We start from the raw sequence: 25,695 nt of genomic DNA, 5'->3' as shown, positions 1-25,695 counted from the left end.
CACGGCCAACGGTTCACGGACCCATTCAAGTCAATGGGTCCGTGAAAATCACGGATGCACACAAGATTGTCATCCGCGTCCGTGATCCGTGTCCGTTTTTTCCTATCATTTCAATGGCAAACTTGACTTAGATATTTTTTTCATTTTTCATGTCTGTGGATCCTCCAAAAATCAAGGAAGACCCACGGACGAAAAAACGGTCACGGATCACGGACCTACGGACCCCGTTTTTGCGGACCATAAAAAAAAAACGGTCGTGTGCATGAGGCCTAAAGGAGAAGACATACTGCCTGTGTAGCTGGTTCAGAAGCACAGGTGTCCAGGGCACCCCTCCCAGAAGTAATGCAGTATCAGAAGTAGCCAGGCTGCACTGCTAGGAGTCTGGGCCTCATAGCAGTCACGTGGTCTGCCTATAATGCACTACTGTCTATGTCAGTCTGTTTGTTTCTATCTTTGTAGCTCACTCCTCCACCCCCCCCCCCCTTCACAGACTTCTATGAAAACTTCAAATCTGATCCTTAAGTGAGCTTCCTGTCTTGCTGTCACAAAATTAATTTTTGGGATATGGGCATTTGATTTCTCTCTCTTGATAATTGCCACGCAGGGGCGTAGCTAGAAATGACTGGGCCCCATAGCAAAAAAAAAATTATGGCCCCCCCCGGGATCTCCCACCCCCACATACCTCTCAGACCTCGCCGCCACATCCGCAGCTCCTCATGCACTTGTGAAGGTTACGAGTAGGACTGAGCACAGACAGTTGGTCACTGGCAATGCATTTGTGCCAGTGTAGGAAATGGAAGAATCTAAATGTCTGTGTATTAAAGAAGATTGTTAAATTGTACAGCGGTCTGTAACACAAGAAGGTGAAATACATATCGTGGGGTGTGTATGTGTATTAGACAGAAGGTAGGGATATGTATCTTGTATAGTTTGGGTATTAGGGAGAGTAAGGGGTATATATCTAGTGCTGATACACGTGTAGGTGAAGAGCCGCTCTGACATAATTTGTCTCTTTCATATTATAAGCTCCCCTTATATATAATTTACTTACAGTTCTAAAGACTCAGGGGTGCTAGCAGGCTTGGCCTCAGGGGTGCTGGCTGGCTTGGCCTCAGGGGTGTGGCAGGCTTGGCTTCAGGGGTGCTGGCTGGCTTGGCCTCAGGGGTGCTGGCTGGCTTGGCCTCAGGGGTGCTGACAGGCTTGGCCTGGCAGAAGGAGTGTGGGAGAGTGTGAGGCCTTTTTTCTCCAAGCTGCTCCGGAAAAAAATCAATACTAATTACACCTCAGGTCAGACCACCAATCAGACCCCCAATGTTAATCAGACCTCAGCAGTAGTTTGGGTATTATGGAGAGTATTAGGGGTATATATCTAGTGCTGATACACGTGTAGGTGAAGAGCCGTTCTGACATAATTTGTCTCTTTCATATTATAAGCTCTACTTATATATAATTTACTTACAGTTCTGAAGACTCAGGGGTGCTGGCTGGCTTGGCCTCAGGGGTGTGGCAGGCTTGGCCTCAGGGGTGCTGGCTGGCTTGGCCTCAGGGGTGCTGGCTTGGCCTCAGGGGTGCTGGCTGGCTTAGCCTCAGGAGTGCTGGCAGGCTTGGCCTCAGGGGTGCTGGCAGGCTTGGCCTCAGGGGTATGGCAGGCTTGGCCTCAGGGGTGTGGCAGGCTTGGCCTCAGGGGTGTGGAAGGCTTGGCCTCAGGGGTGCTGGCTGGCTTGGCCTCAGGGGTGCTGGCTGGCTTGGCCTCAGGGGTGCTGGCTGGCTTCGCCTAAGGGGTGCTGACAGGCTTGGCCTGGCAGAAGGAGTGTGGGAGAGTGTGAGGCCTTTTTTCTCCAAGCTGCTCCGGAAAAAAAAAACGTATTACACCTCAGGTCAGACCACCAATCAGACCCCCAATGTTAATCAGACCTCAGCTGTAGTTTGGGTATTAGGGAGAGTATTAGGGGTATATATCTAGTGCTGATACACGTGTAGGTGAAGAGCCGTTCTGACATAATTCATCTCTTTCATATTATAAGCTCCCCTTCTATATAATTTACTTACAGTTCTGAAGACTCAGGGGTGCTGGCTGGCTTGGCCTCAGGGGTGCTGGCAGGCTTAGCCTCAGGGGTATGGCAGGCGTGGCCTCAGGGGTGTGGCAGGCTTGGCCTCAGGGGTGCCGGCTGGCTTGGCCTCAGGGGTGCCGGCTGGCTTGTCCTCAGGGGTGCTGGCTGGATTGTCCTCAGGGGTGCCGGCTGGCTTGTCCTCGGGGGTGCCGGCTGGCTTGTCCTCGGGGGTGCCAGCTGGCTTGTCCTCGGGGGTGCCGGCTGGCTTGTCCTCAGGGGTGCCGGCTGGCTTCGTCTAAGGGGTCCTGACAGGCTTGGCCTGGCAGAAGGAGTGTGGGAGAGTGTGAGCCCTTTTTTCTCCAAGCTGCTCCGGAAAAAATTAAAAATAATTCCACCTCAGGTCAGACCACCGATCAGACCTCAGCTGACAGCCCCAATAAGATCCCCAATGTTAGAAAGACCCCAATAAGACCTCAGATCACAACTCAGCTCAGACCCAAATATGAATGACCCCCAATCAGACCTCAGATAAGAGCCCCATGCCTCATAGCAGCCTCAGTAGCCTCATAGCAGCCCCCAGTAGCCTCTTCATCAGCCCCCAGTGCCTCTCCATCAGCCCCCAGTGCCTCTTACCACCCCCCAGTACCATCTCCATCAGCCCCCAGTGGGCCCTCCCCGATATTAAAATCATTGTTGGGCAGTGCAACCTCCCCCCCCCCTTGGTATTAAAATCATTGGTGGGCAGTGAACCCTCCCCCCTTCAGCATTAAAATCATTGGTGGGCAGTGCACCCTCCCCCCCGTATTAAAATCATTGGTGGGCAGTGTGCCCTCCCCCCCGTATTAAAATCATTGGTGGGCAGTGTGCCCCCCCTCCCCTGTATTAAAATCATTGGTGGGCAGTGCAGACCCCCCCCCATCATTGGTGGCAGCGGCAGTTCCGATTGGAGTCCCAGCAGTGTAATGTTGGGGCTCCAATCGGTTACCATGGCAGCCAGGACGCTACTGGAGTCCTGTATGCCATGGCCAGTTACTCTGCAGCATACTTACATGCGCTGTGTCCGCTTGGCGCTACTTCTTCTTGTAACTCGTCACAGGTCTGTGTGGTGCATTGCTTATGCTTATAGCAATGAGTTGTAGAAAGTGAGAGGATAATAAAGAACAACAACTAATAAGCACTCTCGAGCCCTGGATACGCCTACCATGGTGATCACGGGTAATGGGGAAGCAGGGTTCGATGCCAGAGAGGGAGCCTGGGAAAGGGCTACCACATCCAAGGGTGGTAAATGGCTGAAATCTGATTGGCTGTTGCTGCCTTGCCCCTTTTTTTTCCTAATTGTGAACCACCTAGAGAGGGTTGGACAAGTTATTAAAGCACAAGCGTCCAAGGAAGGCAGCAGGTGTGCGGCAATTACCCACTCCCTATTCGGGGAGGTAGTGAAGATAAATAACAATACAGCACTTTAAAGAGGCCCTGTTATTGGAATGAGAACACTTTCCGTTCACGAGGATCTATTGGAGGGCAAGTCTGGTGCCAGAAGCCATCTTGCTTATGGCCTCCACAATGTTCACCCAGTGTGCCATCATGGTGAGGATTGTGTTGACCAGACTCTTGGCTACTGAGACTGGACTTGTAGGTGAGGGCCTGCTTCTGCTTTGTTGACAACTTCTAGGCGATCGCACATCCCCGTGACGGCGACGATCCATTTGGTGGCGACGATCCATCATTGGTGGCAGCGGCAGTTCCGATTGGAGTCCCAGCAGTGTAATGTTGGGGCTCCAATCGGTTACCATGGCAGCCAGGACGCTACTGGAGTCCTGTATGCCATGGCCAGTTACTCTGCAGCATACTTACATGCGCTGTGGCCGCTTGGCGCTACTTCTTCTTGTAACTCGTCACAGGTCTGTGTGGTGCATTGCTTATGCTTATAGCAATGAGTTGTAGAAAGTGAGAGGATAATAAAGAACAACAACTAATAAGCACTCTCGAGCCCTGGATAGCAGAGAGATATCATCGGGACCAGAAATCTTAATGTCATCACCAAGAAGTGAAAGATATGGAGCTATGGGATAGTATACTGTAGCTAAAAAAGCAGAGGTTCCTGAGCAGAGATTTGAGGGGGAGAATAAGAGCTGTACACTAAAGTTTGAGACACTAAATATTTGCTACCTGATTTGTGAGGAGATTCAGAAGAGGGACATGTCTGTGATACCAGTAAAGAAGAAGATTTTCAGGAGGGACAAATGTGCAGGATAAGGAGTACAGAGTCATGTTGTGTGGGTTTGGCAGCTAACAGATCTTTTCTGAATTTGTTTAAGACAGTTTCAGTGGATTGGTGTCAGATGCCAGATTGTAAGGGTACTTTCACACTTGCGTTGTTGGATTCCAGCAGGCATTTGTGTCGCCGGAACTGCCTGATGGATACTATTTGTAGATGGATCCAGATGCGGATCCCTCTCACAAATGCATTGCAATACCGGATCCGTCTCTCCAGTTGTCATTCGGAAAAACTGATCCGGTATTTATCGTTCCACATTTTTAAAAGTCTGCGCATGCGCAGACCGCAAAACCAGATCTGTTTTTTCAGGATACTTGGGGCTGGATCCAGCATTAAAGGGGTTGTCCAAGTTATATTTATTGATGACCTATCCTCAAGATAGGTCATCAATATCAGATCGGAGGGGGTCCGACACCCAGCACCCCCTCCGATCAGCTGTTTGAAGAGAAGCTGTGCGCGGTGTCAGCGCTGCCTCCTCTTCACTGTTTGCCTTCTAGCCGTTGCATCTGCAGTGGTGAGCAGGTGTAATTACACCCAAGCCGTCCCATTGAAATGAATGGTTTGGCTTGGGTGTAATTACACCTGCTCACCACTGCAGATGCAACGGCTAGAAGGTAAACAGTGAAGAGGAGGCAGTGCTGACACCGCGCGAGTCTCCTCTTCAAACAGCTGATCGGAGGGTGTGCCAGGTGTCGGATCCCCTCCGATCTGATATTGATGACCTATCTTGAGGATAGGTCATCAATAAATATAACTTGGACAACCCCTTTAATGCATTTCAATGGAAAATAACGCCGGATCCGGCATTCCAGCAAGAGTTCCGAAATTTTGGACGGAGAAAATAGCTGCAGTATTTTCTCAGTCCAAAAACCGTACAGTGACTGAACTGAAGACATCCTGATGCATACTGAATGAATTGCTCTCCATTCAGAATGCATTAGGATAAAACAAATCAGTTTTTTTTTTCGGTATTGAGCCCCTAGGACAGAACTCAATAACGGAAAAGTTTAACACAAGTGTGAAAGTACCCTTAGTGGTCAAAACGTAGAGGAAAGTCCGTAGTGTAATTCAAGATGAACTCTTTCCGGTATTGGCATATGAACAGTTCAAATAACAATACGATACAGACCAGGAGGACAAACTACATGCACGCAGTCCATCATGTGTCCTGTAAGGGAGGAAAAGAAACATCTCTCATGTAACAAAATGACTGGACCCTTAAAATCCATCTGACCTATCCTAATCTTCCCTGATATAATTCCTGATATCTGTCATTAAAAGAGCCTATATACCATACATTACGGTCCCTCCGGAATTGGTAAGTATGGTCTCCTTTAATAGATAAATTTAACTGAAGCTATATAACACTATGAATGAAGTGACTGTATCTGTAGATACTCATCATGCCCACAGTTACAGTCAGGTCCATAAGTATTGGGACATCAACACAATTCTAGCATTTTTGGCTCTATACACCACCATAATGGATTTGAAATGAAACAAACAAGATGTGCTTTAACTGCAGACCGTCAGCTTTAATTTGAGGGTATTTACATAAAAATTAGGTGTAGGAATTACAACAGTTTGCATATGTGCCTCCCACTTGTTAAGGAACCAAAGGTAATGGGACAATTGGCTTCTCAGCTGTTCCATGGCCAGGTGTGTGTTATTCCCTCATTAACCCAATTACAATGAGCAGATAAAAGGTCCAGAATTAATTTCAAGTGTGCTATTTGCATTTGGAATCTGTTGCTGTCAACTCTCAAGATGAGATCCAAACAGCTGTCACTATCAGTGAAGCAAGCCATCATTAGACTGAAAAAACAAAACAAACCCATCAGAGAGATAGCAAAAACATTAGGCGTGGCCAAAACAACAGTTTGTAACATTCTTAAAAAGAAGGAACGCATCGGTGAGCTCAGCAACACCAAAAGACCCGGAAGACCAAGAAAAACAACTGTGGTAGATGACCGAAGAATTATTTCCCTGGTGAAGAAAACACCCTTCACAACAGTTGGCCAGATCAAGAACACTCTCCAGGGGGTAGGTGTATGTGTGTCAAAGTCAACAATTAAGAGAATACTTCACCAGAGTGAATACAGAGGGTTCACCACAAGATCTAAACCATTGGTGAGCCTCAAAAACAGGAAGGCCAGATTAGAATTTGCCAAACGACATCTAAAAAAGCCTTTACAGTTCTGGAACAACATCCTATGGACAGATGAGACCAAGATCAACTTGTACCAGAGTGATGGGAAGAGAAGAGTATGGAGAAGGAAAGGAACTGCTCATGATACTAAGCATACCACCTCTTCAGTGAAGCATGGTGGTGGTAATGTATTGGCATGGGTATGTATGGCTGCCAATGGAACTAGTTCTTTTGTATTTATTGATGATGTGACTGCTGACAAAGGCAGCAGGATGAATTCTGAAGTGTTTCGGGCAACATTACCTGCTCATATTCAGCCAAATGCTTCAGAACTCATTGGACGGCGCTTCACAATGCAGATGGACAATGACCCAAAGCATACTGCAAAAGCAACCAAAGAGTTTTTCAAGGGAAAGAAGTGGGATGTTATGCAATGGCCAAGTTAATCACTTGACCTGAATCCGATTGAGCATGCATTTCATTTGCTGAAGACAAAACTGAAGGGAAAATGCCCCAAGAACAAGCAGGAACTGAAGACAGTTGCAGTAGAGGCCTGGCAGAGCATCACCAGGGATGAAACCCAGCGTCTGGTGATGTCTATGCGTTCCAGACTTCAGGGTGTAATTGACTGCAAAGGATTTGCAACCAAGTATTAAAAAGTGAAAGTTTGATTTATGATTATTATTATGTACCATTACTTTTGGTTCCTTTACAAGTGGGAGGCACATATGCAGACTGTTGTAGTTCCTACACCGTTCACCAGATTTGGATGTAAATACCCTCAAATTAAAGCTCATAGTCTGTAGTTAACGCACATCTTGTTTGTTTCATTTCAAATCCATTGTGGTGGTGTATAGAGCCAAAAAATGTAGAATTGTGTCGATGTCCCAATATTTATGGACCTGACTGTGCATGAATTGCTGTTTTATTAGTGGGTTTAGTGATAACATGAACCTTACAAAATAGCGAACATTTTTTTCCCTTAAGGTTATTCCATATTGTACTGTAGAAAACATACTGATTTCTTATGTTACTGTTTTTGAAATTATTCTTAATATTGTTTTACTTTTCATTGCAGATGATGAAGATGGTGGACAGAAGACACAGCAACACACTACTGAGGAGGACCAGTTTACAGGTGCTGTATTCTCTACTAGTTTTGCGTTTGAGTATACTTATACTTTGTTACCCTTTGAGTGATGCAGTTTAATTCTTAGACTATGCTGTCAATTTTATTTTAAATGCAAAGGTGTGCCATCAATATCCAATTGTGAGGATCCAACAGCTCTAAGCAATGTCAATAATTATGACCTTTGCCTCCAGATGGTTCTTCTAGGCTTTTATTTGTATGATTGGCTGATTAGATTTAACGGCTGGCCATGAGGCACCTGACAAGAATGAGCTGGCAGGAGTCATTGCCACTTTATTCTAGCATAACCTAGTACTTACAGTATTAATATTAATTTCTGTACGTGCATGAGTTTACCACCATCCAAGTAAATGCTTAGCGCCCCAGAGATCTAGGGGCCCTCTCCTGGCCACACGTGGTTGGCTGAAAATAAATAAGAAGCCTAAAGGGGAAGACATGGCGTCTGTGCAACTGCTTTAGATGCACAGGTGTCCAGGTGGCCAGCAGTAATGCAGTATCAGAAGTGCCACATGACAGTGCTGCTCATTTGTCATGGCCAGCTTTAAGGTAAATATCATTTTCCTGGCAAAAGTGAATATTTTTTTTCCCCTAGAACTAACTAGCTAGTCAAAAAATAAGTGAATAGGAGTCTTCTAGTTCTTTACTTATTTGGGAAGGGGGGTATCCTCAAATGGATGGTTTGTTATATTCTTCTGAAGAGTCTCCCTCTAAACTGAAATAACGTTGGGAATTGATTTATAAAATAGATGCCTTCTGGTCCATCTGGCCCCTTTTTTTTCACCTGGGTATTATATGTTTCAGCATATGTGTCATTTTAAAATGGGTTATTAGGAAAAAAATTATTTTTGTACGTCTGCAGAATTGTTTAGCTAGGCCCAGTTGTTATTATTTTTGCTAATATGTTGTGAGGTTCTTGTTGGTAATCAGACTCCTTACCATGAGCAAGAAATAGTACGTAAGGAGAAATCGTACCCCCAGATCCCTGCTAGCATGGCACAAAATTAAATAGCTAATAGGATTTTTTGGAGATATTGGAGTCCCTTAACTAAATTTTAGCTAAGGTAGGGCTGGACACATCGACATGGAATCTCCATGCACTGTAAACTTGCACTGTAATTTATGATGTTTTCACAGTTTTATACTGTTGAATTGCATTTCATATGATATATCCTGTTAATTTGTACTGTTATTACTGAATTCTAGATTGAGTTAATACACAGCCAGTTCGCACTAAGAGACTTTGGGAATATTCAGTCTGTGAACTGAGAAGCTAGTAATTTCCCACTGCTGTCATAAGGTACTATGAAGAGCTGCATTTAGGAGGGAAAATCCAGACACAGTGAACTATTGACCCTCTAATATAGCTTGGTCTGTTATTTATGACTGAAAACGGTCTAGTTTCTGTTTAGGCTGTGCTTCTCCAGCTTTTCCTCACTCACTAGAAAGTTTTAGATCAATTAGAAACTGTATAAAAGTAGAGAAGTCGGAGCCGCTAGATGTCTTCAGATAGGGACCAGTGCTTAGCAGGAGAGACTCTGGAGACTGCTAGAGAAGATCCTAATACAGGTATACTCTGCCACAGACCCTGGGCCACCAAGTAAAGAAAGAAACAATTAGGCCTTACCTCAACACAAAACCTTATGCTACCAGACAAGAGACTGGTGAAGCCAGCTCAGTGGGTTGCCTATATTGTTTGCACTTGAATTCCTCCAGTAAAGAAGCATACTGGTTTACTGCAATCCCTGACTCTCTGGACTTATCTCACATTGGGTGCACCATGCCTTACCACCCCCTCAGCTGTGTCTAGGGGACGCAGTGTAGTGTTGGGGGCATCTCAAACCCGGCCACTGGATATACAGTATACGCCGAACAAAAATGTAGTGTACTGACCTAGATACATTGTAAACTGATTTTAGCAGTTTTTTCATATCTCACAAAATGTATAACTCTCTTTACAGACTTCTGCAGGTCTCCTCCAGTTGTTCCATTTGCAGATCTCAAAGATGATTTTTTGATGTACACAGTTTTCACAAAGGGTGCCATTGTCAGTTACAAATGCAAAAACGGCTATGAATATGTACCCGGAACTAAGGAAACTGTAATGTGTATGGGTGATGGAAATTGGTCTGCTCCTGATACATTTTGTAAAGGTAAGCTTACATTTGTTTTATTAAGACCAAAATCATAGTTCCTCAACCTTATACCAGGCAGTAGCAGAAAGAACGGCAACAATGCTCTAAACATTCACGTAGAAAAGAAATGCATTTACAGTACTATTTACACTCTTTTAAATAACGTCAAACAACCCTTAATTATTTGCATGCATTTTAAATATTAATGAATAACTAATTAGTTAAAGATGTGATTTCATAATGGAGATAAACAAGCCCATGATCCCTATTGACTGATTTCTATATAATGTATAAAATGTTCTCTGCAAAGCATGCACTCTGTCTGCTTCTCTATTATCTGACTCTTATTATCTTATCTTAATAATCTAATTTATATGATGCAGGGGTGCACCTAGTCTTTCTGTTGCCTGAGGCGAAAATTGAAACGGTGCACCCTCCATGCCAAATTCCCAACGTAGCCCCTTCGCTTCAGTCCTACTGTTAAAGACATACGGTACTTAGAAAACATAACATACATACATACATATATATTAGCCTCCTCTCGTCTCTTCTCTCATACTGTGCCCACTATGCTCCCCAATACTATACTGCAAAACAAATTATCCATATAGATAGTACCTCCTTCAATAATTAGTAGTACACAGTGCACTAAAAAAATAACTGTGCCCAGCAAATAGTGTCCCTGACAGTAATAGTGCTGTAAACATAGGGGCACATTTATTAAGAGCGGCGTTTAGACTCCAGTCTTAATAAACCTCTAAGGCCTCTTTCACACTTGCGTTGTCCGGATCCGGCGTGTACTCCATTTGCCGGAATTACACGCCGGATTCGGAAAAACGCAAGTGTACTGAAAGCATTTGAAGACGGATCCGTCTTCAAAATGCGTTCAGTGTTACTATTGCAGCTAGGACGCTATTAAAGTCATGGTTGCCATAGTAGGAGCGGGGGAGCGGTATACTTACAGTCCGTGCGGCTCCCGGGGCGCTCCAGAATGACGTCAGAGCGCCCCATGTGCATGGATGACGTGCCATGCGATCACGTCATCCATGCGCGTGGGGCGCCCTGACGTCACTCTGGAGCGCCCCGGGAGCTGCATGGACGGTAAGTATGCTGCTCCCCCGCTCCCCGCTACACTTTACCATGGCTGCCAGGACTTTAGCGTCCCGGCAGCCATGGTAACCATTCAGAAAAAGCTAAACGTCGGATCCGGCAATGCGCCGAAACGACGTTTAGCTAAAGGCCGGATCCGGATCAATGCCTTTCAATGGGCATTAATTCCGGATCCGGCCTTGCGGCAAGTGTTCAGGATTTTTGGCCGGAGCAAAAAGCGCAGCATGCTGCGGTATTTTCTCCGGCCAAAAAACGTTCCGGTCCTGAACTGAAGACATCCTGATGCATCCTGAACGGATTTCTCTCCATTCAGAATGCATTAGGATAAAACTGATCAGGATTCTTCCGGCATAGAGCCCCGACGACGGAACTCTATGCCGGAAGAAAAGAACGCAGGTGTGAAAGAGCCCTAAGATGGAGGTGGTTCCGCTTTGGTTATGAGCTGTCTTACATTTAAAACTTCTTCTAAGCCGGAAACCGTCGTAGAAAATGGTAAATGAGACAGGCTTCCCTGCCCACAGCACGCCCACTTTTTAAGACCTAGCGTGAGCCAGGAGAAGTCGCAGATTGCGGCTCAACTTGCTGTTGCTCCGCAATCTGCACCTGAAATACGCCTAATATAGGCATATTTCAGCTTAATAAATGAAAATAATTGTGGTAAGCTGATAATATGTAAGGGTGCCCCCCACAGTAATAGTGCTTCCCAAAGTCCCACCACTAGAAATAATTATCTGCCAGAGAGCACTTAGTGTTAACAGTGACCCCAATAGTAATACCCCCATTGTGTCCCAGAAATAATAATACCCCTATAGTGCTCATATGGGCAGCAAGGTGGCTCAGTGGTTAGCACTGGAGTCCTAGGCTCAAGTCTGACCAAATTCACCATCTGCATGAAGTTTAAATGTTCTCCCCATGTTTGCGTGGGTTTCCTCTGGGTACTCTGGTTTCCTCCCACACGCTAAAGACATACTGATAGGGAACTTAGATTGGGAGCCCCATTAGAAACAGTGTGATGGTGATATCTGTAAAGCACTGCTGAATATGTCAGCGCTATATAAGTCAGTAAAATAAATGAATAAATACTAGTAATTGTGTTTCCCACCCCAGTAATAATAAAGCCCACAATAATGCCCCCCAGTAGTAATATTTCCCCTTATAATGTGTGCCATATGCCAGTCGAAAAAATGCCTGCTAATGTGTGGCAGTACAAAAAATATCCTCTTATAATGTGTGCCAATACATAAAATACTCCCTTATAATGTGTGCCAGTACAAAACATTCCCCCTTATAATGTGTGCCAGTACAAAATATATCCCCTTACAATGTGTTCCAGTACAAAAAATATCCTCTTCTAACATGTGTGAGTACAAAAAATGCCCCTTATAATATGTGTAGTGTTGATCGAGCACCAAACATTAAACCAGGCAACCCCCTGCTCTGAAGAGGGGAGGGTGCCTGGTTAATAGGAAAAGTTCAGAAATGTATGAAAACACCACCGAAATGGTTTGGGAACAGCATGGGGAGGATGTCAGGATGCATCTTTGAATCCCAGGTCGCTGCTGGGAACCATGTTGTCCGAGTAGTACACCACTTTTACAGACGGGGAATAATACGCACAAAACTGAAAAAAAACAAAAACAAAACATTCTTTCCTGTATATTTACTTGTATATAAAGTGCAAGTGCGGCCAAAAATTACAAGAAAGAGGTATACAACCTGTATATCGCATAATGGAGAGCTTTATTCACATTGCGGTACAAAAGTTCAGGTAGTGGGACTCATACACTCATAAAGCCTATGCACTAAGTGAAAGGGCTGCGAAAAATTACAAGGAACCGGCACTCCAAAACACCCTTTGTTACACATAAAGGAAGGCATCATACTCACCCTTGAAAGATTATGATTGATGGCCTGCTGGTGACCCTCAAAAACATTTGGAGAAAGGGCCTGCTGATCTAAGCATCTAAAACATTAGGGCTGAGGGCCTGCTGCCACATTGGTGACTCTAGATAACCTCTGGACGATTGCACTTCCCCGACACGGCGATGATCCATTTGGATGTCTGCCTTTTCAACTTTCGATGTTCTTTTCTGCGCCTACCATGGTGATCACGGGTAATGGGGAATCAGGGTTCGATGCCAGAGAGGGAGCCTGAGAAAGGGCTACCACATCCAAGGGTGGTAAATGGCTGAAATCTGATTGGCTGTTGCTGCCTTGCCCCTTTTTTTTCCTAATTGTGAACCACCTAGAGAGGGTTGGACAAGTAATTAAAGCACAAGCGTCCAAGGAAGGCAGCAGGTGTGCGGCAATTACCCACTCCCTATTCGGGGAGGTAGTGAAGATAAATAACAATACAGCACTTTAAAGAGGCCCTGTTATTGGAATGAGAACACTTTCCGTTCACGAGGATCTATTGGAGGGCAAGTCTGGTGCCAGAAGCCATCTTGCTTATGGCCTCCACAATGTTCACCCAGTGTGCCATCATGGTGAGGATTGTGTTGACCAGACTCTTGGCTACTGAGACTGGACTTGTAGGTGAGGGCCTGCTTCTGCTTTGTTGACAACTTCTAGGCGATCGCACATCCCCGTGACGGCGACGATCCATTTGGATGTCTGCCCTATCAACTTTGGAGCAATTTTTCAACAAGGACCTTCTGGTATAGCACCGTTTTGCTTGTCCTCTCCACCAGAAGAATGAGAGATAAAAAGTTCTCTTTGTAGCAAGAGGGTGAACAACCAGTAATACGTGTTGTCTAAAATGCGTATAACACGCGGGTCGTGGAAAAGGCAGCCTAACATGAAGTTAGCCATGTGTACCAGTGTACCAACAGGCAAGACTTCGCTGTCGTCATCAGAACATGAGCTGACCCTGTAAAATATTGTAGGTGAGGACCTGCAGGTGAGCTGACCCTGTAAAACATTATATACGAGGGCCTGAAGGTGAGCTGACCCTGTAAAACATTATATGCGAGGGCCTGCAGTTGAGCTGACCCTGTAAAACATTATATGCAAGGGCCTGCAGGTGAGCTGACCATGTAAAAATAATAAGCGAGGGCCTGCAGGTGAGCTGACCCTGTAAAACATTATATGCGAGTGCCTGCAGTTGAGCTGACCCTGTAAAACATTATATACGAGGGCCTGCAGTTGAGCTGACCCTGTAAATCATTATATGCGAGGGCCTGCAGGTGAGCTGACCCTGTAAAACATCATATGCGAGGGCCTGCAGGTGAGCTGACCCTGTAAAACATTATATGCGAGGGCCTGCAGGTGAGCTGACCCTGTAAAAAAATTCTAAGCAACGGCAATATATGCGACGAATAAGCATGTTGATATGATGGAAGAGGAGGATGAGAAAAGGAAGATTTAACCATATACCCTTTTTTGTTGTGGCAAGGGTTCCTGGGAATACAGTTAAAGTGCCTTTGTTCATCCCCTTTCCTCTGGTGAAGTCAAGAAGTCTGGGGCAATCCAGTCAAGAGTCAACGTGTCAGCATTTTCAGGTGGATACGCTTACCTGTTATAATGCCACCAGCAGCACTAAATACCCGCTCAGACAAAACGCTGGCGGCAGGGCAGGCCAGCACCTCCAAGGCATAGAGAGTCTGTTCATTCCACGTGTTCAGCTTGGACACCCAGTAGTTGGGAAAAATGATGGGAAAAAATATACTAGTTTGCACTTATAATTTTCCTATCTCGGGCCCTAACACACAGAATGTATTGCACAGATGTCACAAGTAGTGATGGACGAACATCTGCCGAGACGGTTCGCGATCGTGATCAAATGTTCGCGAACCGCAAGTTCGCGGTGGGTCCCATTAATTTTAATAGCAGGCGAACCTGAAAAAGCTCCAGCTCATGTTTGCAGCCAAGAAATAATTGCTAGAAGTGCACAAATAGTCCCACAACATGGACAGTGACATACCAGATGTATAATTTGAATTTGCGATATCCATTCATAATTTTTTTCAATGCAAAATATTGGCAATAAAATTTTCACGTACGTGCATGCGTAAATGCACTATACAGTACCCAAATGCACTATAAATAAAGTATATTGGTATATAACACCCCTCTTTAATCAGTTTTTTTGGGGGGCGACTGGTATATCACACCAACAGAAATGATTTGTTCCAATAACACTAGTCCCTCTATATACCTGTGGTATCACAGCAGAACCGCACACAACTGCCGCACAATACAAATGCACTATAATATGCTTTCTAACATAGAAAGTATATTATAACATTGTACAAAGAAGGCAATCTATTAGAATATACATAAAGATAAAACGTAACCTTTAATAATGTTACTATGAGGGTCCAGTCACACGTCCGTAAGTGCTTTGTGGATCCGTAAAACACAGACACCGTCAATGTGCATTCCGCAATTTGCGGGCCGCACATCGCCAGCACTATAATAGAAAATGCGTAATCTTATCTGCAATTGCAGACAAGAATAGGACATGTTCTATTTTTTTGCGGAAACGGAAGCTCGGATGCGGAAGTGTGGATCCGCAAATGCGGATGCGGGCAGCACATTTCGGCCCCATTGAAAATGAATGGGTCTGCACCCGTTACGCAAAATTGCGGAACGGATGCGGACCAATTTTGCGGACGTGTGAATGGAAAAGATATCCCTCAAAATGAAAATAAATTAAATTATTAAAGTTAAGCAAAAAGCATAGATGGAGCAAGCAATAACAAGTGCTCGGCGGCACTAAATCAGAAACTATATGTCCTACCACAATCCGGAGGTTCCAGTGCACATCCATGAATCCCGGAGAGAAAGCAAAAAACATCTATCCCTGGGCTAGATGATGATGTGGTATTGAAGGACAGGGTGGGCAAAGAACTGTCCCTGATATTGCCCTACAGGGGGTGCTATTCTGACCCTGATAGCCTAACCACAGACCACCCGCCCTGATAAGAGCGACCCCGTCCGGAACCTTACCCTATATAAAAATGGCCCCAATAAGCCCCCTGACTTCCAGGTGATCACCATATAAATCTATGTGTTTTTGACTCATTATAAAAGTATATTATAAGTATATGGCATCCTTCAGTGTATCACACCTATCGATAGCACACCTATACCAGTCCTTAAAATGACTTTTGTGGCCCTATTAGCTAGTGTTTGGTGTCCCTAACAGTCTGTCCCTGCTCTACACAGCAACCTCTCCCTACACTGGCAAAACACTGAATGTAAAATGGCGGCCAGGATCAGGTTTATTTATAAGTTAGGGGGTGTGTCCATGTGCTGAAACGTCTCAATTGGTTGTCCTGTACCACCTGACAGATGTGTCATGGGTCAAAGTTCTTCACAATGTAAAAGAATATGGCGGGCGCGAATATCTCCATATGTTCGCATGTTCGGCAAATCGCACCGGGCGAACCGCAAGGCCATCTCTAGTCACAAGTTACTGCAGACACCCTCTATAGAAAGAGTATTGAAAATTATGGAAAAAATATACTAGCTTGCGGTTATATTTTTCCTATCGCTGGCCCTGACACACAGAAAGTATTGCACAGATGTCACAAGTCACTGCAGACACCCTCTATAGAAAAAGTATTGAAAATGATGGTAAAAAAAAAATTATTGCTATATCGTATTCCTGCCACCACACACAATAGTCCTTAAAAGGACTTTTGGGTCTTTGAAATGTTTTTCAAGTAAATAGATTGTGAATCTTGCGACCACACTCCCTACACCATCTGTCCCTTCCTAAGCGCAGCTCTCCCTGTCCCTGACTACAAATGAGCCGAACATGTGTCATCGGGTGCTATATAGCACCCGATGACGCTTTCTGGCCAGCCAATCACTGTAATGCCAGCAGCCAACATGGCTACTGGCATTGCAGTGATAGCAGTACTTACCTGCACGGTTATTGGCTGCATAGCAGCCTTGAAACGTGCAGGAAGGAGACTCAAGTATGGCGCTCGAGCACATGCCATGTGCCGAGCATAGCGATGCTTGAGCCGAACAGCAGTTATAATATATACACTAAATATGTGCAAGTACAGTAAAATGCGCCCTTCTGTGTGCAGTTACAAAAAATCCCCCCTTCTGGTGTCCCCAGTAGAGCAAATGTCCCCATAGTGCCACCCCTTATGTGTGCCCCACTATGTGTGCTATGACTAAAACAATGCCCCAATGTCCCCATAGTGCTTACAGTTACAATAATGCCCCCCTTCCCCCTCCTCCTTCATAGTGGCCCAACGGTTTGCTGGAAAATAAATATAATAAACACAAATACTTACCTCCATGGGCTGTCAGTGATGCCATGCAGGCTTCTTTCAGCCCGTGCCATAAGCCATACTCTGCCCAGCTCAGGCTGCGTGATGATAATGACATTATTGTGCTGCCTGTGCTAGCCTCTGACTTGTCACTAAGTGGTGCCTCCCAAGGCCACCTCACTGCACCTTGTTGGCGGTGTACCCCTGATGTGATGGCTTTCAGTCTCCTCTTCTCTTCTACTAACAAGGCTCTGCTTTCTATCTGTAGCTCAAAAGTCTTCTTCTAGGCAGGCAGATAGATATTCGAAAATTAAGAGTCATACATCTTCCAGGCTCTGTGCATCTTTAGACTACTCCACACATTGCAGAATAAGCAGAGATTTTAACGCAGAAAAAAACGTAACATTCTATAGTACACTTTATTTTTTTCCGTGTGGAAATTGACCTTCTGCAGCATGTCAATTATTTATGTGAAACTGCTATGGAGAAAACAGTGTCTGTCACAGTGATGGGTTACGCGGTGGCTGTTGCTGTACTGGAAGACAGTGTGACTTTAACTGCTATGGAGGGCACCGTGGCTGTAAATCACATTGTGGTTCGCCTGGAAATGGGTAAAGGTAAATATTAATGATGGGCACTGCGGTTGATGGTACTAACAGAAAGCAATCTTGGCTGATGGCACTAATTGGAGGTACTTTGGTTGTATCTGCTGTGGGCATATTATGGTTGTCATTTGGAAATCACTTATAACTGTTGACTATGTGTGGGAAAATCACTCTGGTCTCTTTATTGAAGTTATCCTTAATGCTGAGGAGACAAACTCTTGACACTTAGAAATCTTTGAACCAAGAAAAAAGCAACTGTGGTACACATTACATAAATTCTAAAGAGGGGATTTATTAAGTCATTTGCACCACTTTAGAAGCATAAAAAAAGAAAATTATGGCAAATGTCATATCTGTGCAATAAATTTCGACGTGTGGATTTAATTTTCTGTCTTTAAGACGGTCCAAGATATGCCACTTCAGATTAACTATTGCGATAAAACACCTGTCGTAAAAGGTTATTCTCTTCTGAAGCATTAAAGGGACACTGTCAGGCCTTCTGAGCATATTTAGATCTTTATATGCCCTCCTCGGTCTTAAGTTTCCAATTCATATCAGTATTATCCCAGTGCGCATTGTAAATCGTGAAAAATAATCTTTATAATCACCTGTCAATCAACCGTCCTTTGTGCCCAAGTGGCGTTCTTTGCGCCGCATTTGTGCCCAGCCGCGCCCCAACTGTCGGAACCTTAGAGACGCCCATCTCATTAGAATTCACTTCGCTGGGCGGTAGAGCAGAGCCCGGCGCAGGCGCAGAATGGAGAGGCAGAAGCGGCATCATTGAAACATAGGGGACGCAGGCGCAGTTACGGTCATCGGCCTCAAAAGCATCATCTGCGCTCATGCGCCCGACACCCTCACTCACTGGGATCACATCGCGCCTGCGACCCCGCCCAGCAAAGTGAATTCTAATGAGATGGGTGTCTCTAAGGATCCGGCAGTTGGGGCGCGGCTGGGCACAAATGCGGCGCAAAGAACACCCCTTGGGCACAAAGGACGGTTGATTGACAGGTGATTATAAAGATTATTTTTCACAGTTTAAAATGCGCACAGGGATAATACTGATATGAATTGGAAACTTATTACAAGACCGAGGAGAGCATATAAAGATCTAAATATGCTCAGAAGGCCTGACAGTGTCCCTTTAATGTCCAGTTGGTGCATGTCCCCTGGATCAGCTCCTATTTCAAGAACAGGGCCACATTGTGCCAGTCTTGGAATGGAGAGGTGGTCGCGCATTCAAGGCTCACATTATGAACTTGGATAGTACTTTGAAAAATAGCTGAGCACTCTGACTTGATTATTTTTAAAAAATGCTATTGAAGTGAATGAAGAATGGTGTGCATGTGTGAACACATTTCCATTCCCATCCAGGAACGATGGGTCCCAGACCTGCGAACTGCATCTTGTGGATATGCCATGTATGCCAGATATTTATGGCATCTTGTGGATATGCCATGTATGTCCCAGATGGGACAACCCCTTTAATAAATCTCTGCCAATGAGCTTTAGTTGGCATTTTGCATGCATGTCATAGAGTATGTAAAATAAGTGTTGGACTTACCTACCAGATGATCCTCCTGTAAGTCCTGGCTCTAATATCATAGTGTGCCCCAGAGGTCCAAAAGTATAAGAACATTTGGACAGGGGCATAGATATAGGGGGTGCAGAGGTAGCAGTCACTACCGGGCCCAAGAGCTTGGGGGGGCCCAAAGACCCTTGTGACACATGGGAAGACACCAGTATTATAGAAAGTGCATGCTGGTCAAGTTACACCTCTGGCTGGAGGGAAGGGTTTAGGGGGTGGGGCTTGTAATTTAAATTTTTGCCTCAGGAAGCTATGTGCTTCCCTGCCCCTGGCCACAAAGCACTGAGGGAAGGGGGGCCCAAGCTGAACTCTTGCACCAGGGCCTATGAGCCTTTAGCCATGCCCCTGCATTTGGAGTCGCCTTTGGAACCAATAACTTGCTAGTAAGGGTCTATTTCATTGAATCAAAATCTATTAGACTTTATTGATGATATGGGGTTTGAGCCCTGAGAATAATTTCCTCTGATGGGCCCAAGGAACCCCAGTCCTACCCTTTGTAAATTGTGGAAGAGGTAAGTAGTTCTGTTCTGAGGACACAGTAGTTGGGAGAGACTGTGGAGGTGATTTTAATCTGAGTTCATAATATTGGATAGTAGTCCAGCACAGCTTTAATGCATATAGATAGTGATCTACAGTGTAGGCCACAATTACAACTGATATCACATAACTTTTCTGTCCTTTAAGATACGAGACCAGAGTGTAAGTACAAAACACAATATAATATAAAATATTAATTTACTTATAATTCATATATCACTTTAGTGAATTTCTGCGGTCCTCCCCCACGACTTGAATATGGGCTACCTAAGGATGAGTACTTGGAAAGAACTACATTTCCTAAAAATACCAAAATTATGTTTGTTTGCCGGCCTGGTTATATCCGTATTCCTTATACAAGAGCAACTGCAACATGCTTGCCTAATTTGACGTGGTCCCTCCCTACAAAATTTTGTCAACGTAAGTTCTATTTCTTGCTACGTATTGCATAGAATTGTACACAATGATACAAGTATCAGAGCCTTTTGACCAATAGCAGAAGGACTACAGCCAAATAATTATTGCTGAAATGGAAGACCTCTAACTTTTGCGAGGCACAAATACTTGAGAAAGAACAGAAAACCAACACAAGTAGCTCAGCGCATATCATATCTGATTTATGATGCTATTATGTGCAGCTTGAGATGTGGTTACTGCTAATTGCCGGCCTGCACCTGGATGAAACATAGGAGAAGTCCAATTAGCTGTAATCACAGTGTGGTGACCATGGCCTAATACACGTGTGTAATAGAGACCTTAATAGTATTCTACCCCATCAATTACAGAGAACCCTCTCCAAAATATCACTTTTTTGAGGAGACCACTCTTGATCAAGTTTTCCAGATTTTCACATCTCTGATATCCTGAACATTGGTCCTTTGTATTAAAGGAATAAACCCTCTAGAATTTGCAAGGGTGTTTTGCTGTCATAACTTTTAAAGGGGTTCTCCAAGACAGAGAATCCATGATCTTGTCAACTTATACTCCTGTGGCAATAGGACTGAATGAAAACACCTGAAGATATATTTGCCCTCATCAACAGTGCTAATAATCTGGTCACACTTTATGGAAACTAGTGTAAACTCAAGTATATCATAAATGCAACCTTTTGTACCGTAGGTAAACACTTGAAAATACAGGAGGTGGTGTTGAACCACACACTATTAAATTTTGATAAGTCTATGACCAGGTCATGATTTTTACCTATTTTGAGCTGCAGGTGATATGATTTTGACACTGTCAAAATAATATGGTTTTAATAGGTCTGCAGTTCATGAGCACTACCATCCTGCTGTACCTTGTTTGCGTGGAAGCTGGGCCACTCACTATGCCATCCAGCCTCCTGGTCGTTGGCATCCTCTCCATGTCACCATCATGTTGCCTAGTGGGCACTTAGGGCATGGGTTCCCATCCGGCCTTTTAAAGGGCCAGTGTGTGTACTCACTTAACTTTCCCTAGGCAATAGCTGAGGGTCCCTTGGTATTTAAGGCACCCTTTCAATGTTGCGGCGGCGATCAGTGGTGCCATCGGGTCCCCGTGGGGCTGTAGGGGTGACCCGATGGCATGGAAGGCAGCGAGATGCTTAAGGAAGGCATCGCGCTGCCTTCCGGTGACGAGCCTGTGAGATCCAGCCCCCTGGATCTCACAGGCAGGAAGCTGTATAAGTAATAATTACAGTATTACTCATACAGCCAATGCATTCCAATACAGAAGTAATGGAATGCATTGTAAAGGGGATTAGACCCCCAAAAGTAGAATTCCCAAAGTGGGACAAAAAATAAAGTGAAAAAAAAAGTTGAAAAAGTAAAGTTTTTCCCCCAAAAAATTAAAAGTTTCAAGTAAAAATAAACAAAAACGTAATTTTTCCCAAATAAAGTAAAAAAAATTGGTAAACAATTGGGAAAAAAAAAAGTTGACATATTAGGTATCGCGCGTCCATATCGACCGGCTCTATAAACATATCACATGACCTAATCCCTCAGATGAACACCATAAAAAATAAAAACTGTGCTAAATAAAATAAAAATTGTCACCTTACATCACAAAAAGTACAATAGTAAGCGATCAAAAACGCATATGCCCATAAAAATAGTACCAATCTAACCGTCACCTCATACCGCAAAAAATGAGCCCCTACCTAAGACAATCGCCCAAAAAATAAAAAAACTATGGCTCAGAATATGGAGACACTAAAACATAATTTTTTTTTTAAAAAAAGCTGTTATTGTGTAAAACGTAAGTAAATTAAAAGAAGTACCGTATATGCCGGCGTATAAGACGACTGGGCATATAAGACGACCCCCAACTTTTACACTGAAAATATAGAGTTTGGGATATACTCGCCGTATAAGACTACCCCTTTTTCAACACACACCAAAGAAAATTTTTAAAAGCATTAGATCTGATTTCAATATGGTAATTTTAATTCAAATAAGTATGACATGCTGTTTGTCATCAAACATGTAAAAATAAAACAGCGCAAGTGGATTAAACTTTTCCTAATTCACTCTTAAGCTGAAAGGAAGGGAAATACAATAAACCCATGGGAGCTGCCATGCTGTCAACCAAACTGGAACTGATAGTGATAGGAGGAAGATAACAATGCACATATGCACATCTGCGCCGCACTTAGATACGCCGCACGGAGATCTCGCACATGCGCAGGAGTGAGATGCGAGCGGACGTGAGGATCCCGTGTATCCACGCTCGCCGCATGAAATCTCGCACATACGTAGGAGCGAGATGCGAGCGGCCGGGAGGATGGCGGTACAAGGAGCATACAAGGTACAGAGCAGGGGGGAGGCATACAAGGTACAGAGCAGGGGGCGGTATACATGGTACAGCGCAGGGGGGGGGCATATGCCGTGGGTTACATCGCAGCTCTCAGCTGCTGGGGATACAAGGCAATAGCCCGGGCTCTCTCTGTTGATAATTCGGGCGTCCCGGCACTGCAGCGCCCGCCATTCCCGGCGTATAAGACGACCCCCCACTCTAGAAAATATTTTCTAGGGCTCAAAAGTCGTCTTATACGCCGGAATATACGGTATACATATTAGGTATTTCCGCGTCCGTATCGACCGGCTCTATAAAAATATCACATGACCTAACCCCTCAGGTGAACACCGTAAAAATAAAAAACGGTGTAAAAAAAGCAATTTTTTGTCACCTTACATCACAAAAAGTGTAATAGAAAGCTATCAAAAAGTCATACGCACCCCAAAATAGTGCCAATAAAACTGTCATCTGATCCCGCAAAAATCATACCCTACCTAAGATAATCACCCAAAAACAGAAAAAACTATGGCTGTCAGACTATGGAGACACTAAAACATGATTTTTTTCTGTTTCAAATCTGAAATCATTGTGTAAAACTTACATAAATAAAAAAAAAGCCATGTTTTGTCACCTAACCACAAAAAGTGTAATAGAAAGCAATCAAAAAGTCATACGCACCCCAAAATAGTGCCAATCAAACCGTCATCTCATCCCGCGAAAATCATACCCTACCTAAGATAATCGCCCAAAAACTTAAAAAACTATGGCTCTCAGACTATGGAGACACTTTTCAAAAATGAAATCATTGTGTAAAACTTACATAAATTAAAAAAAAGTATACATATTAGGTATCGCCGTGTCTGTATCGACCGGCTATATAAAAATATCACATGACATAACCCCTCAGATGAACACCGTAAAAATTTTAAATAAAATAGTTTAATAAAATAGTAATAGCAAGCGTTCAAAAAGTCATATGCACCCCAATATAGTGCCAATAAAACAGTCATCTCATCCCGCAAAAAATGAGACCCTACATAAGATAATCGCCCAAAAACTGAAAAAACTATGGCTCTCAGACTATGGAGACACTAAAACATGATTTTTTTTTTGTTTCAAAACTGAAATCATTGTGTAAAACTTACATAAATAAAAACTATGGCTCTCAGACTATGGAGACACTAAAACATGATTTTTTTTGTTTCAAAAATGAAATCCTTGTGTAAAACTTACATAACTAAATAAAAAGTATACATATTAGGTATCGCCGCGTCCGTATTGACCAGCTATATAAAAATATCATATTTTTTTGTTTCAAAAATGAAATCATTGTGTGAAACTTACATAAATAAAATTAAAAGTATACATATTAGGTATCGCTGCCTCCATATCGACCGGCTCTATAAAAATATCACATGACCTAACCCCTCAGGTGAACACAGTAAAACAAAAAAAAAACTGTGTAAAAAAAGCCATTTTTATTCATCTTACATTACATAAAGTGTAATAGTAAGCGATCAAAAAGTCATATGTACCCCATAATGGTTCCAATCAAACCGTCATCTCATCCCGCAAAAAATGAGACCCTACATAAGATAATCGCCCAAAAACTGAAAAAACTATGGCTCTCAGACTATGGAGACACTAAAACATGATTTTTTTTGTTTCAAAAATGAAATCATTGTGTAAAACTTACATAACTAAATAAAAAGTATACATATTAGGTATCGCCACGTCCGTATTGACCACCTATATAAAAATATCATATTTTTTTGTTTCAAAAATTAAATCATTGTGTAAAACTTACATAAATAAAATAAAAAGTATACATATTAGGTATCGTTGCCTCCATATCGACCGGCTCTATAACAATATCACATGACCTAACCCCTCAGGTGAACACAGTAAAAAAAAAAAAACTGTGTAAAAAAAGCCATTTTTATTCATCTTACATTACATAAAGTGTAATAGTAAGCGATCAAAAAGTCATATGCACCCCATAATGGTTCCAATCAAACCGTCATCTCATCCCGCAAAAAATGAGACCCTACCTAAGATAATCGCCCAAAAACTGAAAAACTATGGCTCTCAGACTATGGAGACACTAAAACTTTTTTTTGTTTCAAAAATGAAATCATTGTTTAAAACTTACATAAATATTTATTTTTTATACATATGAGGTATCGCCACGTCCGTGACAACCTGGTCTATAAAAATACCTATCTAACCTGTCAGATGAATGTTGTAAATAACAAAAAACAGCTATTTCTTGTTACCTTGCCTCACAAAAAGTGTAATAAAGAGCCACCAAAAATCATATGTACCCTAAACTAGTACAAACAAAACTTCCACCCTATCCCGTAGTTTCTAAAATGGGGTCACTTTTTTGGAGTTTCTACTCTAGGGGTGCATCAGGGGGGCTTCAAATGGAACATGGTGTCAAAAAACCAGTCCAGCAAAATCTGCCTTCCAAAAACCGTATGGCATTCCTTTACTTCTGTGACCTGCCGTGTGCCCGTACAGCAGTTTACGACCACATATGGGTGTTTCTGTAAACTACAGAATCAGGGCCATAAATATTGATTTTTGTTTGGCTGTTAACCCTTGCTTTGTAACTGTAAAAAAATGATTAAAATGGAAAATCTACCAAAAAAGTGAAATTTTGAAATGTTATCTCTATTTTACATTAATTCTTGTGGAACACCTAAAGGGTTAACAAAGTTTGTAAAATAAGTTTTGAATACCTTGAGGGGTGTAGTTTCTTAGATGGGGTCACTTGTATAGAGTTTATACTCTATGGGTGCATCAGGGGGGTTTCAAATGGGACATGGTGTCCCAAAAAAACAGTCCGTCAAAATCAGCCTTCCAAAAAGTGTATGTCATTCCTTTCCTTCTGCACCCTGCCGTCTGTCCGTACAGCAGTTTACGACCACATATGGGGTGTTTCTGTAAACAACAGAATCAGGTCCATAAATATTGAGTTTTGTTTGGTGGTTAACCCTTGCTTTGTAACTGAAAAAAAAAAATTAAAATGGAAAATCTGCCAAAAAAGTGAAATTTTGAAATTGTATCTCTATTTTCCATTAA

General features: G+C 43.4%; 1 protein-coding gene across 2 annotated transcripts in view; it reads left to right on the top strand.

Moving 5' to 3' along the window:
* Positions 1 to 25,695, top strand: part of LOC122933388 (complement receptor type 1-like) — a 131,075-nt gene that overhangs the window by 27,355 nt on the left and 78,025 nt on the right. For both annotated transcript variants that reach the window (XR_006388426.1, XM_044288355.1), the window contains exons 5-7: positions 7,557 to 7,616; positions 9,587 to 9,778; positions 20,059 to 20,253. Coding sequence is in view for 1 of the 2 variants with exons in the window: in XM_044288355.1 (XP_044144290.1) it covers positions 7,557 to 7,616; positions 9,587 to 9,778; positions 20,059 to 20,253 (447 nt within the window). In the remaining variant the exon portion in view is untranslated. The remainder of the gene's footprint in view (positions 1 to 7,556; positions 7,617 to 9,586; positions 9,779 to 20,058; positions 20,254 to 25,695) is intronic.

Source organism: Bufo gargarizans, chromosome 3 (assembly GCF_014858855.1).
Source record: "Bufo gargarizans isolate SCDJY-AF-19 chromosome 3, ASM1485885v1, whole genome shotgun sequence".
NCBI lineage: Eukaryota > Metazoa > Chordata > Amphibia > Anura > Bufonidae > Bufo > Bufo gargarizans.
This window is presented reverse-complemented; position numbering and strand designations above follow the sequence as displayed.